This window comes from Gracilinanus agilis, chromosome 2, assembly GCF_016433145.1.
Source record: "Gracilinanus agilis isolate LMUSP501 chromosome 2, AgileGrace, whole genome shotgun sequence".
Lineage (NCBI taxonomy): Eukaryota > Metazoa > Chordata > Mammalia > Didelphimorphia > Didelphidae > Gracilinanus > Gracilinanus agilis.
This window is the reverse complement of record NC_058131.1, coordinates 442,636,832-442,652,118: the sequence shown is the minus strand read 5'-3', so window position 1 is coordinate 442,652,118 and position 15,287 is coordinate 442,636,832. Positions and strand designations below refer to the sequence as shown.

The 15,287-nt window shown below is 34.9% G+C and overlaps 1 protein-coding gene across 5 annotated transcripts in view; it reads right to left on the bottom strand.

The window, feature by feature from the left end:
* The window catches only part of TRIM9 (tripartite motif containing 9), a 218,460-nt gene that overhangs the window by 95,162 nt on the left and 108,011 nt on the right, over positions 1-15,287 (bottom strand). For all 5 annotated transcript variants that reach the window (XM_044664741.1, XM_044664742.1, XM_044664743.1 and 2 more), the window contains 2 exons: positions 7,944-8,054; positions 3,924-4,077 (listed from right to left, as the gene is read on the bottom strand). In XM_044664741.1, coding sequence (XP_044520676.1) covers positions 3,924-4,077; positions 7,944-8,054 — 265 coding nt within the window. The remainder of the gene's footprint in view (positions 1-3,923; positions 4,078-7,943; positions 8,055-15,287) is intronic.

Genomic DNA, 15,287 nt, shown 5'->3' with positions numbered 1-15,287 from the left:
AGTTTTCAAGTAATATATATTATATAATATATTAATATTGTTATTATTTAAGTAATTACATTTAGCCCACCCACTTAATTATTTAATTAAGTTCAATCAATGGAACCTAATTAATCAAACAATAAATTAATTTATTTAATTATTTGATTACTATTACAATTAATAATATATATCAACATAATATATTAAATATATAATATATTATAATAATATGTATAAACTAGTGAAATTGTTTGTCAGCTCTGGGAGGGGAGAAGGAAGAGGGGAAAGAGAGAGAACATGAACCATTGAACCATAAAAAAATATTCTAAAAAAATAATAATGATGTGGGGGAAAAAAACAAAGGTGGTGATAATCAAAAGCTAAACACTTTTAACACTTTTGAGTGTGGACAAAATTAAAGGAAGGAGAAAATAATAAATTGGGGAAATAGGATGGAGAGTGACACCCAGTAAACATAATGGTGAAAAAAACCTTTACAAGAAGTTTCTCTAACAAAGACCTCATTTCTCAAAAACATAAAGAAATGAGTCGAGAGTATAAGAATACAAGTCATTCTTTAACTGATAAATGATAAGAGTATATGAAGAGAAGTTCTCAGACAAAGTAATTTAAGCTTTCCATAATCATATGGAAAGTGTTCTAAATTATTATTAAGTAGAGAAATGCAAATTAAAACAACTCTGAAGTACCATCAGATTGGCCATTATGAAAAAAAAGGAAAATGATGAAACTTGGAGGGAGTGTGGGAAAATTGAGACACTAATGCACTTTTGGGGGAGTCATGAACTGATTTAGTCATTCTGGAGAGTAAATTAGGACTTATATCCAAAGGGTTATAAAGCAGTACACATTATTTGACCCAGCAAAACTAGATTTGTATTCTATAGAGATTAAAATAACAAAAAGGGGATGGACTTATCTGTATAAAAATATTTAAAGTACCTCTTTTTGTGGGGGAAAAGAATTGGAAAGTGAGTGGATACCCATAAATTGGGGAATAGATGAGTAAGTTATAGTATATGATTGTAATGGAATACTATTGTGCTGTAAGAAATGACAAGTAGAAGTAGTTGAAAAAAACCTGGAAAGACTTATGTGAACTGAAGCAGAGTGAAATAAGCAGAACCAGGAAGAAGTTGTACACAGTGATAGGAATACCATACAATGAACAACTGTGAATAACTTAACTTTTCTCAGCAATACAATGATACAAAATAGTCCCAAAGGACTTGTGATAAAATAAATTCTCATCTGCTTCCAAAGGGAGAAGTGAAAGAATATGAATTCAGATAAAAGAAAACTTTTTTTCATTTGCTTTCTTAATTTTTTTTCAAATTTCCTTCCAGAAAAGGATTAATATGGAAAAAATGTTTTACATGTTAGCAAATTAAAAATCTGTATCAGATTGCTTGCCATCTCAGCAGGGATGAGAGAGAAGGGAGGGAGGAAAAGAATTAGAAACTCAAAATTCTTTTTAAAATGTTAGAAATTGTTTTTGGAGAAGTTGGAGAAAAATGAAATTAAATAATAAATTTTTAAAAGAATTGCTAAGCCTAAAAAGCATCTTTTAACAGATAGAAAGATCGATGCTCTCTGTAGCTTTTAATTACGTTTGAAACAATTCTTGGTAAGCAAAATAGTCTAAATTATTCCACTAACAGATAATGTAATGAGAAGGAGAATTGTCCGTATGTCTGTTGACCTTTCTATTTATAGATTTACTGAGAAAATGACACATTCCTATTTTGCATTTGCAAGTGGATGAAAGAATAATTATAATTAAAGATAACTATTTTATTATAGCTTATTTATTAAAAGTGTTAGGACAGATTTGATACTTTGCAAGCTTATTTGATAACAATGCCATACAAAAAATTTATTATACTTGATGAATTTTAAAGATAAAAATATGCATTCACTGCTTTATTTTTAGAAATGTTTTATTATCTCTCATACATCTATGTGGAGTCAAATTTTAACATTTATTTTCTCACATTTTGAGTTCCAAATTATTTCCCTTATTTCCTTCCCCTCTCCTTAAAATGACGAGCAATTAGATATAAGTTTACATGACAATTACTACTTTTAAATATGTCCACCGTGTATTGAGAAATATTAGTGAGGAATAATACTTAGTTTTTCAAGTTTTTGCAAAAGTAATCAATTTTATAAGAAACATCCCAAAAAGGAAAACCTTTCTAAAACTGTAAGATAGTGTAGTTCAAACCATTTCTACATTATTACAAAATATATTAACTTTCTTTTATTAAAATAAATTATGACTTGGGAAAAAGTTCTATATAAAATGTTCTGTGAAAAGCAGGTAGAGGTGAGTAACTTGAATAATGGGGATGGGAGTTAAAAGGTGAGATATCTATCGAGGAACAAATTAGGCCCACTGAAGAAAAGCAGTCAGAAAAGATGCTTGTGAGTTTGCCTGACACTCTTAGTAAGGTCAGTCTCAGCTTCCAACATAGTTGTTCTCTAGGCTGCAACTTAGATAGGAAAGGATTCCTCCCCCAGTATGGTCATCATCAAACTTTGAGTCCTTCCTCATTCTGAAGAGCAAAGAAGTCTTTGTAATATCATGACTGTAAGAACCAGATCTTCCTTTCACTAAGTCACACAGAATAGATTAGCTGTCATTCTTTCTCAATTTGCTTATGTTTGTAAAGGAACCCTGATAACATTCTTGTGTGAAGTCATTTCATAAATAATATTCTGTGGGAAAGCAACACCTTCCAAGAATGATATAATACTTAGCATTTTACTCTCTCTCCCTCTCTCTCTACTTTTTCTCTCAACATAAGAACCTGGCACTCTACATATAGTACCCACGACAGATATCATAATAAAGTTTGGAATCTATAGGCTTATTTCAAACATCCTCTTCCCCCAAAGCATAGTCAATTTGCCCCCATTTAAGCTATATTTTCCCTTCCATTCTTCAAAGAAGCTGTTAAAATGCATTGTCAGATATAGCCCAAACTCATGGCGGTAAACCTATAGCACATGTGCCACAAATGGCACACAGACCCCTCTTTGTGTAACATGCACACCTTTGCTCACCAAAGTTCATTATTAGAAAGGAAAAGGGACTTGAGTGGAGCTACTCCCTTCCCTGTCTCCACTGTGGCTGAGGACATTTTTTCACTCCAACCACCTCTCTCCCCAGCAGCCCAACGGGAGCACTTCCTCCCTCTGGGGTAAGGTGGGCAGTTCACATGCAGCAAAGCTGGAGGTGAGTGAAATGTTCAGGCCACTCCCCTCCCCCTCTCCACCTATACCTGAGGAAATTCCTCACCCACCCCTCTTCCCAGCAGCTGTCTGGGGTAAGGTAGTTGGGGGGGGGTTGTGGGGAAGGGGGGTTGGTGGGTGGCACCTGGTGGGGGGCATGGCACGGCACATGGTCTCTAAAAGGTTCACCATCACTGGTCTAGACTTATATTTCTCTTCTGTGCTACCTGCTCAAAGACAATTTTCCAACTCTCTTTCCATTAATAAGTGTGCAATGCTGACTTTATCCTTGGGTTCAAGTTTTGGTCTTTTCTGCAAAATAAAAAATAAGTGTATTATAAAAGTCTTCAATACTTTTTTGCAATGTGATATCAGCCATCAAGAACATAATTCAAAAACCCTGTTAAAGGTTAGGAGAAAAATGTAACATATGATACATATCTGAGTACCCGAGAGTCAGATTATACATAGAAAAATGCACAATCTCATTAAATGAAAAAAGACACTATGCAAATCCTCTTTGAATGCTGGACATGAATTAGCCCACTAAATTAACCTGCATGTTCATATTACCAAAAATTACTGGGCTGTGTAATTCTGGACTTCGACATCATTTTAATCTTGTTATGAGCAACAATATCCACATGAAATACTTTCTAACTTATTTGTATATAAGTACTTACCTTTCATTTGTACAAAGTCAAGTTGGTGGATGGACTGCAGCAGAGGCGTGTTGTCTAGATTCAAATCAAAGTCTGTTGTCATCCTTGGTGTAAGGGTCCCTTTTCCCCATTGATCCTCAGTCAAGTGCACTCTTCTAATGAGTGCATCAGAGATCTAATTACATTAAAAATTGTGTAAGAGATTACATGCCACACCAAGCAATAGAACAGTTTCCAAAATGAGCTAAATCCTTAACTTGAAAAACTGTGAGGTAGTTGAAACAGTCCTTACATAATCCAAAACTTTTCTTGACACATTTCCAAACTTCCCCAAGTTTAGACCCAACTTTACTTTTAGTTGTAGATGCAAAATTTATACAAATGACATGTAAGCTAAGGCACTAGTTATTGCATCATGCAATTCATTTGGTTTTACTGTATTAATGGAACTAGTGTTACTTCAATAGGTGATGTGTACAACCAGTCCTACATCACTGACCATCTCAAGACATTGTACCTCTCTTTAGAATAATAAAATGAGGATGACAGATTATAAGATATTGAATTAATAATATTTTGCAAAATATAATTTCTAACATCTTAAAGACAAAATCTGTTAAATGATTATCACTTAACAGACCAAAAACCAAACTTCAGAAAACTTAATATCTTTGGAATCCTGCCCTGGTCCTCCATTATCCTGCTTGATATTTGTCTTTCATTACCTACTACATCTAGATCTGGCTTTACCCATACTTCTTTTCTCTTTCTGGTTATCTTCTCACCAAGTGCCTTGCTATCATGCAAATACCTTGGCATGTCATGGGTCCATGATTAAAATCAATGCTATTATTTAGTTCCATTCATCATCCCTATACATTTCTAAATCAAAATATCCCTCTCTAACCAATAATCTCTTGTGTGTATGGTCTGTTAGTTATGCAATAAGCAATTTTTAAATGATTATTATTATGTGCTAGATACCAATGCTCAAAATACTATCTTTGTTTTTGAATCTAGATGTCTAAACTTAGTCTAATACCTAGAACACAGTTAGGATTTACTAGAGACTTTCTTTTTCTATGTATTCACTGTGGAGCTTTCCTTTTCTTATACATCACAACCATTCTCCCTCTATTATTCTCCTGTTTCTTAATTTATTATTTTAAATTTGAAAATGCTATACCCAGCAACCAAAGGGCTCTGAGTATAGCAATCTAAATTTGTGCAATTAATTTTCAGTTATAACATTTCATTAAAATTTGGCATTAACTAACAGAAAATATTAAAGCATATTCAGGTTGGGAATGATTGACTATGAAGGTATGAGTCACATTGGTCTAGTGGGAAAAATTAATTCATTGATTTAAAACAACTCTGATATCTAATATAATTCTATAGCAGATATTTTCAAGTCTCCTCAGATGCTAGTGCCTTCCCAAGGTTACTTTAAGTTTGCTTAGTATGCATTGTGTATACACATTTATATGTATATCAATCTCTCCTCCCTCCAAATGTAAGCTACTTGAGGCAAGAAACTATTTCACTTTTGTCTCTGTTATCTTCAGTGCCTAGCATAGTGCTAGCACATAGCATTTAATAAATGCTTATTGAATGATTTGGTGAAAATCTTGGAAAATGTATTAGCACTTTGTAAATGTGAGTTGTTAATCATTATAGCTACCTTATATAAATGTTTCATCACAACCCTGATCATGAGTAGTGTAGGAATAAGTTAGGGATAGTCTGATTTCTAGGATTAGTTGAAATAAGGGAATTTTGAGATCATCCCTGGGAGATGATTCTGGGTAAGGAAGGAATTGTGGGAGTCTGAACTGAAAATAACTGATTTCACTTCCTTCTTGGATTTTGACCAAGTTGGGAGGAGGTTTTGACTCTGACTGAATTCCCATCAAGCTGAAGGAAAGTTTTTTGCTCTTGAGAGATTCTCCCTGGACAGTCAGGATTTCATGGAGAAATCTTTGACATCTAGGTAGAGGATTTACTTGGAGGAAAGCGATTTCCCTGAATCCAGTCTTCATCTGCCATTGGTCCATCTACCAGAATTCCTCTTGAGCTACGGTAATCCAAAGGTTTCCATCTGTAACTTTGGGTTACTTAGTACATCAGCTAAACACAGGCTTTTCTCCTTTCTTTACTAATCACTAATGGGAAGATTAGGATAATTCAGAGAGTGTGGGGAAGGGTTTTAGGTAGCACAGAGAGGGTATAGGCAGGGCCCAGAGAAGAAACAGGATGCTCCCCTTAAGCAGGGGATTTAGAAGGTGGGTGGAGTTCGTTTGAAGAGTACTAGGGTCCTACCTACCAGTTTCCCTTACTCCCTTTATTAAATAAACATTGTGTTTCCATAAGCCAAGGGTTGTAAAAGTAAAATTTGAGAAATGCCATCTAAAAGTATATATATTTTCTATGGACACGTGGGAACTATCAAACTACATTTCCCATGGTCCAACGGGTTTCTGGTTCCGGTTCTTTGGGCGTGGGGATGTCTGCGTCACTACACAGAGAACAGTTTAAAATGAGAGGAAATCCGAAAGTAAATCCTTTTTTTTTTTTTACCTCTTTAGCTCTTTAGCCTCTTTAGTTACTGGGCGCAGGAGGAGAGGGGAGGTAATTATGGCTAGGCGGCAGTTTTGAATTCTTACAAGCGTGTGGTCTAATGACTTTATCTATCAGAATGGCTTTAATTAAAATACTAATTTCTATATTTATATCAGTCTTTATCATTTTTAATCTTAATAGGGTTTTGGACTTAACTGGTCCTGGGAAGTTCCTAGGTGGGCTGTAACATCTAACATCCCTCTAATATCCCTCTAACAGTTCCCTCTAACATCCCTTTAACAGTTCCACATTACAGTAGATAGCATAAATATTAGTCATTGTTCTCTTTTTATAAATGAACAAAGTGAAATGTAGGAGAAAGAGAAAGGAATAAGCATTTATATAGCATTACTATGTGCCAAGCACCTTGCTAAGAACTTTCCAAATATTTTATTTAATCTTCACAACAAATCTGTGAGGTTATTTGCTGTTACTCTCCGGATTTGACAAATACAAACAGAGATCAAGTGACTTGCCCAGGGTCACAAAATGAGTAAGAGTCTGAGGCTATATTTGAACTCAAGTCTTCTTGACTCCAGGCCCACTGCTCTATTCATTGTACTACTTAGCTGTCTCTAAAAAAGAATCAATAATTAAATGACTTCCCAAGGGTCACTCAGCTAATAACTATCGATCCTATTTCCTTATTATCAACAATCTTTCCATTATACTTCATTATAATTATCTACTGATTAGCCATTAAGTTGGCACTGAGAAAGTAAATTAATGTATTATTTGGATTTTTTTCTATTGATAAAAATCATTCTAACTAGATAGACTGATTGATATAAAAGATCTCAATTTTAAAAGACACCTCCCTCTTCCTTAAACCACAGTTGCTTTTTCTGTTACCTCACTTCCCTCATTTCCAAAAATGAATGGGTTAAACTAGATGACCTCCCTACAATTTCTAAATTACAGTGATTCTAAAAGGTTATAAGTTTATGGAATTATAGAAGTTTATGAGGTGGGGTTTTTCTTGTTTATTTCTTGTTTTCAACAAAACTCTGCAAGTATTATCCACACATTAATATTCTTCACAAGTCAAAGAATCTGACAGTGTTTTTTGTTAGTTGGTTAGTTAGTTAATTTTATAGCAGGAATATTACAAAATAGAATTGTGTTAAGGTAGGATATACTATATCTTTCTGAACTTGAATTCCTAGACCCAGTCCTGTGGGACATTTATTTTCATTTATGTATTTTTAAAAATCTTATTGATTACAAAACAGAAGAGTGGTAAGGGCTGGGAAATGGGGGTTAAGTAACTTACCCAGGATCACACAGCTAGGAAATGTCTGAGGCCATATTTGAACCCAAGGCTTCCTGTCTCTGAGCCAGGCTCTCAATCCACTGAGCCACCCAGCTGTCCTGCTGTGGAACATTTAGAAAGTAAAAACCAAATAAGTACACACTCACCTGTAAAAAACCACTGGGATCATTTTCCTTGATAACCTCCAGGCAGTACTCCATGAGGCCAGTAGTCTGTCTCAGTTTTACTGTGCAATGAGATATCTGATCTCGTACAACCTATAAGACAAGTTCCATAGAAGTAAAACTATGGTACATTAACACTGAAATAGGGGGACTTTTACATTATCTCCTTCAACAATTCCTGTTTAGTGGTTGTCACTGTCACAGTTCCCAGTAACAAGAAAAATGAGCACAAAGTGGGAGTTTCCATTCACCTATTTTATTTAGTAAGGGAAAGTACACTGAAAGAGATCAAGACATCCTTTACTTCAAGGGAAATGACTTATTAAGAACTTAAGTAATAAGAAGTTTCAAGAGAGCTAAATTAAGTTCCACATGATGGCCCTCTCACCATTACTACACATAGTCCATGGGAGTGTGCTTTGAGTACAACCCTCTAATACTCAATAGTTTTGAAAAAGAAAAACCAATGCCTTGTTGGTTCTATTTATGCATATACAAAATATTTTGCATTCATCTCTTTTTTAAGTTTATATTTAACTAGAATTTAAAAACAAGAATTATAATTATATGTAATATTATTAATTACATTGTTATTGCTAATAATTATTAGCTGTGTGACCCTTGGGAATTAATTTAATTCCTGTTTCCTTTTTAGAGGCAACTAGGTGACATAGTGGATACATCACTGGTCCTGGAGTAAAGAAGATTTAAAACTCAAATACTTGCTAAACTTTAGAATTTAGAATTTTGAACAGTGACAATTTAATATTTATTTCTGAGTAATCTGTGAAGAGAAAGGGAGTTGAATTATCATTTTGGAGAAACAATAGTGATGGTTGGGCAGAAATTAAGACTGATAAATGCATGTTGAAAAGTTTCCTAGAGAAGATTGAATGTAACCTTTATAATGCTAATAAATAATGAGATTGTTGAGACACTGGCTATAATCTTGAGCTGAATGGTGGGACTATATTCTAGAAGTTAGAAGTCAATAGTAGTCATTATTAACAGTAACTATGGCTATGAGCTTTCTCATATATTGCTAATAATAATTTCTTTTTCTGTATTATTATAGAAATTATAAATTTCCTAATTAGTAAATGATATTTACTTAAGCCAAGGAGATTATGAATTTTGATATACAGTGGGAAATCAAAAGGGCTTATGGGAGAAGAAGTCTCTTCGGTTTAATATTTAAGAACTAGGAACATAAACCCAGAAATAATTATTTAATTAATGAGAAAGATGTAATTTTATTAAGGAGTGATTCAAACATATCACCAGAAATTATATCTTAGATATCAGGACAAGAAAAGTGAATAAGGTAGTGGGTTTGATAAAAGGATGAAGAGTAACTTTTCCACTTAGACTTTAAATAATTCTGGTCCACTTTGAACCTCTGCTACACATGCTTTAGAGGAATGAAAAATAGACAGAAATGAGAAATAAATTGAAAAACTTAATCTTACATATAAAATGCCAAGTCTTTCAAATTCTACTTCTACAATATTTCTACAATTCTACCTCTATAACAATATTTCCTCTTTATTCTGATAACACAAGTTTTTCCTTAAGTCAGGCACTTACTAACATTTGCTTAGGATACTGAAATAAACTATTAAAATAATTTCTAATAGGTAGTCCTCTTTTCAGTCTCTCCCTTCTCCAAGACATCCTTCCCACATCTACCAAATTAACATAGTATAACTTTCCTCTATCAAAAAAAACCAAAAAACTTCAGTGACTCCCTTTCACTTTTAAGTTAAAATATACAATCCTCAAGATAGAATTTAAAACTCTCTACAGTAAGAATTTCTCTTATTTTTTTAGCCTTGTTTCATATTACTCCCTGTGGTTCTATATTCCAGCCAGACTGGTCTATTTCCTATTTCTCAAACACAAAATGCTGGCTCCCAATTCCATTGTTTTGCACAAGCTGTCTTACAAGCAGAGAAGGAATTCCTTTCTTACCCACACCTATTAGAATGATAAACTTCACTCATAGCTCTCCATGGGATACCTTTTCTACTCTCAAATGTTAATTTATTCTAAATTAATATGCATTTATATATGTGTACATATTTATTCCATGTCCCTCTAATAAAACATAATCTCCATAAAGACAGACTGTTTTGTCTTGTCTCTGTACCCGTAATGTCTAGTATAGCATGTTGCTGAATAAATGTTTATTGAATATAGTTGTATGTATTATTTATGCATAATATCCCTTACAAGTCTTAGCATATGGCAAAGACTTTCTGATAGAGAAATTTCTTGGAAGGAAACTTAAAATATAAATTTCTTCCTCTAGTAAAGAGAAGGTGCCAAAATAATGATCAAAAACAAAATGTTTAAAAGACTATTATGGAACAAACATCATTATACACATATTACATTGTGTATGAGTATATTGTTTATAATTTAATTTATCTATAGGCAATCTGATTAAATGGGTAAAGTATTAGGCTTTTGTGAAAATTAAAACTTCTATGATTTGATGTTATTGTCTGACTATAATTTGATGTCATATTATAATGACTTGGATTCCATATGGGGTCATGGAGATTAAGTGATTTTAATGCCTATAGAAACACATAGGTTAAACAAATAATTGTATTTTTCCATTGTTAACACAGAGGTGTTAGGTAGATAAGGGTTGTAGCTTCAGCTACTGTAAATTAGTAAGGTTGGATCCTTTCAAACAGTTTGTACTCCTGATAAAGAAAAAGAAATTCCCCTTAGTGGACCTTCATCCAAGCATGGTATTTGTAAGGGACACAGAACTTTTCCATCACATTTGGGTCTGTTTAGGAATGCTCACTCTTATATTTGGCATCAACTACCTGTTCTTGACCAGGCCCACTTTTAGGTTATATAACTTTCATACCTAAGAGAATGTTTCTTTCATGACATGTCTCTCTCCTCCTTATTGAAGAATGAATTTCTTGCATCTCTGGGAATTAATTGTTTTTGTATATGCTTTATTTGCTTGTTTCTGACTCCTCTTAAGGTAAAAACTGGGGTTAACATATATTTTATCTGGGTTCAGAAGGTTGAGTAGGAGACAGGAATGAATAACAGTCTGGGACCAAACAAGTTAGGGAAACTGGGTTTAGCAGTTTGGGGAATGGCTGTTGACAGGAGTGACAGTTGGGCCTTAACTGTCACACTGATCCACCTAGCGAGGCATAAACACAGAGTTTAACAAATACACACACTATAAGAACTTTAAGGTATGAAAAAGGGAAAACAGTTTAAATATAATTTGAAAGGATAGGAGAGGGGGTAAGATAAAACTATGTCTAACTGTCCAGGACTGGAGTCAAAAGGGAAAGTTCCTTAGCCAACCTAGTTTCTGCTAGGATGACAGCTTGGCTAAGGACTTGAGGGAGAGGGCTTGAGTTTAGGGTTCTTACAACTGATCCAGAGATGTCTTGTAAGGAAAGATGTCTGCAAACTGTCTACCAAAACACAGGCTTCTCCCCTGACTCAGAGTTGACTTTCAGGATGATGTCTTCAGCCTTTACAACCTTCACCAATCTCCAAGATCCCAGATCATATAGGGACTGCTGACTGCACTTCTGCTCCAAACCCCTCTCAAAAACAGCAATATCTGTTGCTTCCTCTCTCCTCTCTACCCCCTGCATTCCATTCAGAATGTCCATGACTTCCAGCAAAGATTTTCCCTAATATGCTTGCAAAGACCTAAATAACTAATCTCAACCAGTCTTATTAATTCTTCTCATAACACTCCACATAACACTAAATTCATAATTGCATCATTTCCCTAAGTATAATTTTTAAAGAATTCTTCTAACTCTGATATTGCTTTACCCTTGGCTCTGAGGCCAAATAAAGCAGCTATGATATTGGAAATTTGGGAGTCCTTGAACTGATCTTGAGGTCTCTGGTCTAAACTTCCTGTGGACATTTAGATCTCTTACAAACTACATTTCCCATGATTCCTCTTGTGTAATACAGGTGGGCAGTAAGTCTGATTATGTAGACAGAGGTATAAAGACTCAGAACTTGATTGGTACATTCTCTTTCCTGCTGAAGCAGCCAGGTAGGCAGAGGTAATAGCATAGAATTTGAATTAGCTCTTATCAGGCACGTGGCTTAATTATCAACATGGCTTTCAATAAAACCCTAATATTTTAAAATATATCCTACCATATTAATTTTATTTGTCACATAGCTTGGAGAAAAGGAGACCCGGATTTAGGTCCCATATCTAAAACGTACTAGCTCTGGATAAGTCATGTAATTTTTATGTACCTGAAAAAAATTATACAGGAAATAACTACAGTTTTAATCTATATTGGTGGGAGAAATTCCTATATTAACAAAACCACACAGATAGTATAATAACTCAGGACATCAGCAGTAATTACATAAATAAAAGAAGAATATTTGATATTATCATATCCCATGAACATGGAATTCATATGACAAAATGCATAAAGCAGCATACACTTTATATAAATTGATAAAAATGAATATATCAGAAAATAAAAGAAAGACTTCCAACAAGAAATCTATTATCCCTTCTAACTCTGATATTCTACACTTTTGTAACTAGGGACACAGCCAATTTGGTGTGTGTGTGTATGTGTTCGAGATCAATAAACATCTTTAATATAAATGAAATATAAAAAACTTACAGTTGCATTTCACTTCATAGTTTTCAAAAAAGGTTTTTTGGAAAAATTCAGCACCCAAGAATTAGAATTAGTGCCATTCATTATTACACTGCCATTTTGAAGAGATGATATAAAAGTTATCTTAATGTATATGAAAGGCAATTCCAATAAATTTTTTCTACTTCTGTTGCCTTTTTTCCTTAATTAAAACAATCTTCAGAGACGAGAATCTTCTATGAATTAGAATGAATAAAAAACAGTTCAACTTTTAATTCTCAACAACTGCAATTCTTTTCAGGTGAGACGAAATCATTTGGATGTTATGGCTGTGAAGATCCTGGTTGCAATCTGTGGAAGTCCACTAGGACCAAGACTAATGGCCCGCTGTTGAGCTGTCCAAAATTTTTAACCTTCATTAGATAAGTGGTTAAAGGGATATAAATGAGAAGTACTGTGATTTTTTTTAACCTTACCTTCTGTCTTAGTAACAGCTCTAAGACAGAAGGGCAAGAGCTAGGTAAATATGGTTAAGTGACTTGCCCAGAGTCAAACAGCTAGGAAGTATCTGAAGCCAGATTTGAATCTAAATCTTCCTGACTCCAGGACTAATGCTCTGTCTGCCTAGCTGTCCTAAGAAGCAATTAAAAATTAATTTCAGATTGTTGACATGTACAAAGAATTTTGGACTTCCAGGATAAGATGGCCACAAAGTAGTAGCAAGGGGATCTTTCTCCTCACCACAGACTGATGTAAAAAGTCTCAAAGAGACAAGGAGCAGAATTAGATGAGTGAAGGGGCTCTACTGTAGGGCAAAGACTCAGAGGTAGGCAGTGTTTGGGCATTTCCACACTATAAGGGGATAAAATCACTCATACCAAACAGTGAACTGATCACCCCTCTCCCCCATTACACTTACCACGCCAGAGTCAGAGTGAGTAATCCAGAATCAGAGAGAGCACGGGGCAATTGCTAGGTTATCAGTGGGCTAGCTGAGGACACCACAAACCTACCCCTGAGAGCAGTGAGTCTTGGGACCCAAGAAGGCTGAGAAACATGGAGCTTGGATGCAGAGACAGGGGAGAGAGGGGCTGCCCACAGCAGACCCTGTGGAGACTTGAAAAAAAGCCTTAGGGCAAAACCTCTGAAGCCCAATACACAGAGAGCTGCTTACTTTTCTCACTCAGACTGTTGGCTGGGAAACTAACCAAAAACTAACATAGCCATGCCTACTAATACCCAAGAAGTACAATCTATAACAACCAAAAAAAAAAAAAAATAAGAAAAAGCCTTTCACTCTGGATAGTTTCTACTTGGAGAAACAATAAACTACAAAAGAGACAGCAGAGGATGACAAACAAACAAACACATCTAAACTTTCCCAAAGAATTAGAAATTGGTCACAAGCTATCCAAGAAATCATGCTGGAATTTGAGAACCAAGTTTAAAAGATAGGAGAAACTTGGAAAGAAAAGTGGGAAATTGTTCAAAAAGAAAATAACAATTTTTTAACATTTATTAATAATCATTTTTAACATGGTTACATGATTCATTTTTAACATGGTTACATGATTCATGCTCCTACTTTCCCCTTCACCCCCCGCACTCCCCCCACCCATGGCCGACGCACATTTCCACTGGTTTTGTCATGTGTCCTTGATCAAGACCTATTTCCAAATTGTTGGTGGTTGCATTGGTGTGGTAGTTTCGAGTCCACATCCCCAATCATGTCCACCCCAAACCATGCTTTCAAGCAGTTGCTTTGCTTATATGTTTCCTCTCCTGCATTCCTTCCTCCGAATGTGGGTAGCGTTCTTTACCATAAATCCCTCAGAGCTGTCCTGGGTCATTACATTGTTGCTGGTACAGAAGCCCATTACAATCGATTTTACCACAGTATGTCAGTCTCTGTGTACAATGTTCTTCTGGCTCTGCTCCTTTCACTCTGCATCAGTTCCCGGAGGTCTCTCCAGTTCGCCTGGAACTCCTCCAGTTATTATTCCTTTTAGCACAATAGTATTCCATCACCCGCATATACCACAGTTTGTTCAGCCATTCCCCCATTGAAGGACATACCCTCCTTTTCCAGTTTGTTGCCACCACAAAAAGCACAGCTATAAATATTTCGGTACAAGTCTGTTTATCTATGATCTCTTTGGGGTACGAACCCAGCAATGGTATGGCTGGATCAAAGGGCAGGCATTCTTTTATAGCCCTTTGAGCATGATTCCAAACTGCCAGCCAGAATGGTTGGATCAGTTCAAAGCTCCACCAGCAATGCATTAATGTCCCAATTTTGCCACATCCCCTCCAACATTCATTACTCTCCCCTTCTTTCATTTTAGCCAATCTGCTAGGTGTGAGGTGATACCTCAGAGTTGTTTTGATTTGCATTTCTCTAATTATTAGAGATTTAGAACACTTTCTCATGTACTTATTGATACTTTTGATTTCTTTACCTGAAAATTGCCTATTCATGTCTCTTGCCCATTTATCAATTGGGGAATGGCTTGATTTTTTATACAATTGCTTTAACTCCTTGTTTATTTGAGTAATTAGACCCCTGTCAGAGTTTTCTGTTATAAAGATTTTTTCCCAATTTATTGTTTCCCTCCTGATTTTGACTACATTGTTTTTCTTTGTACAAAAACTTTTTAGTTTAATATAATCAAAACCATTTAATTTA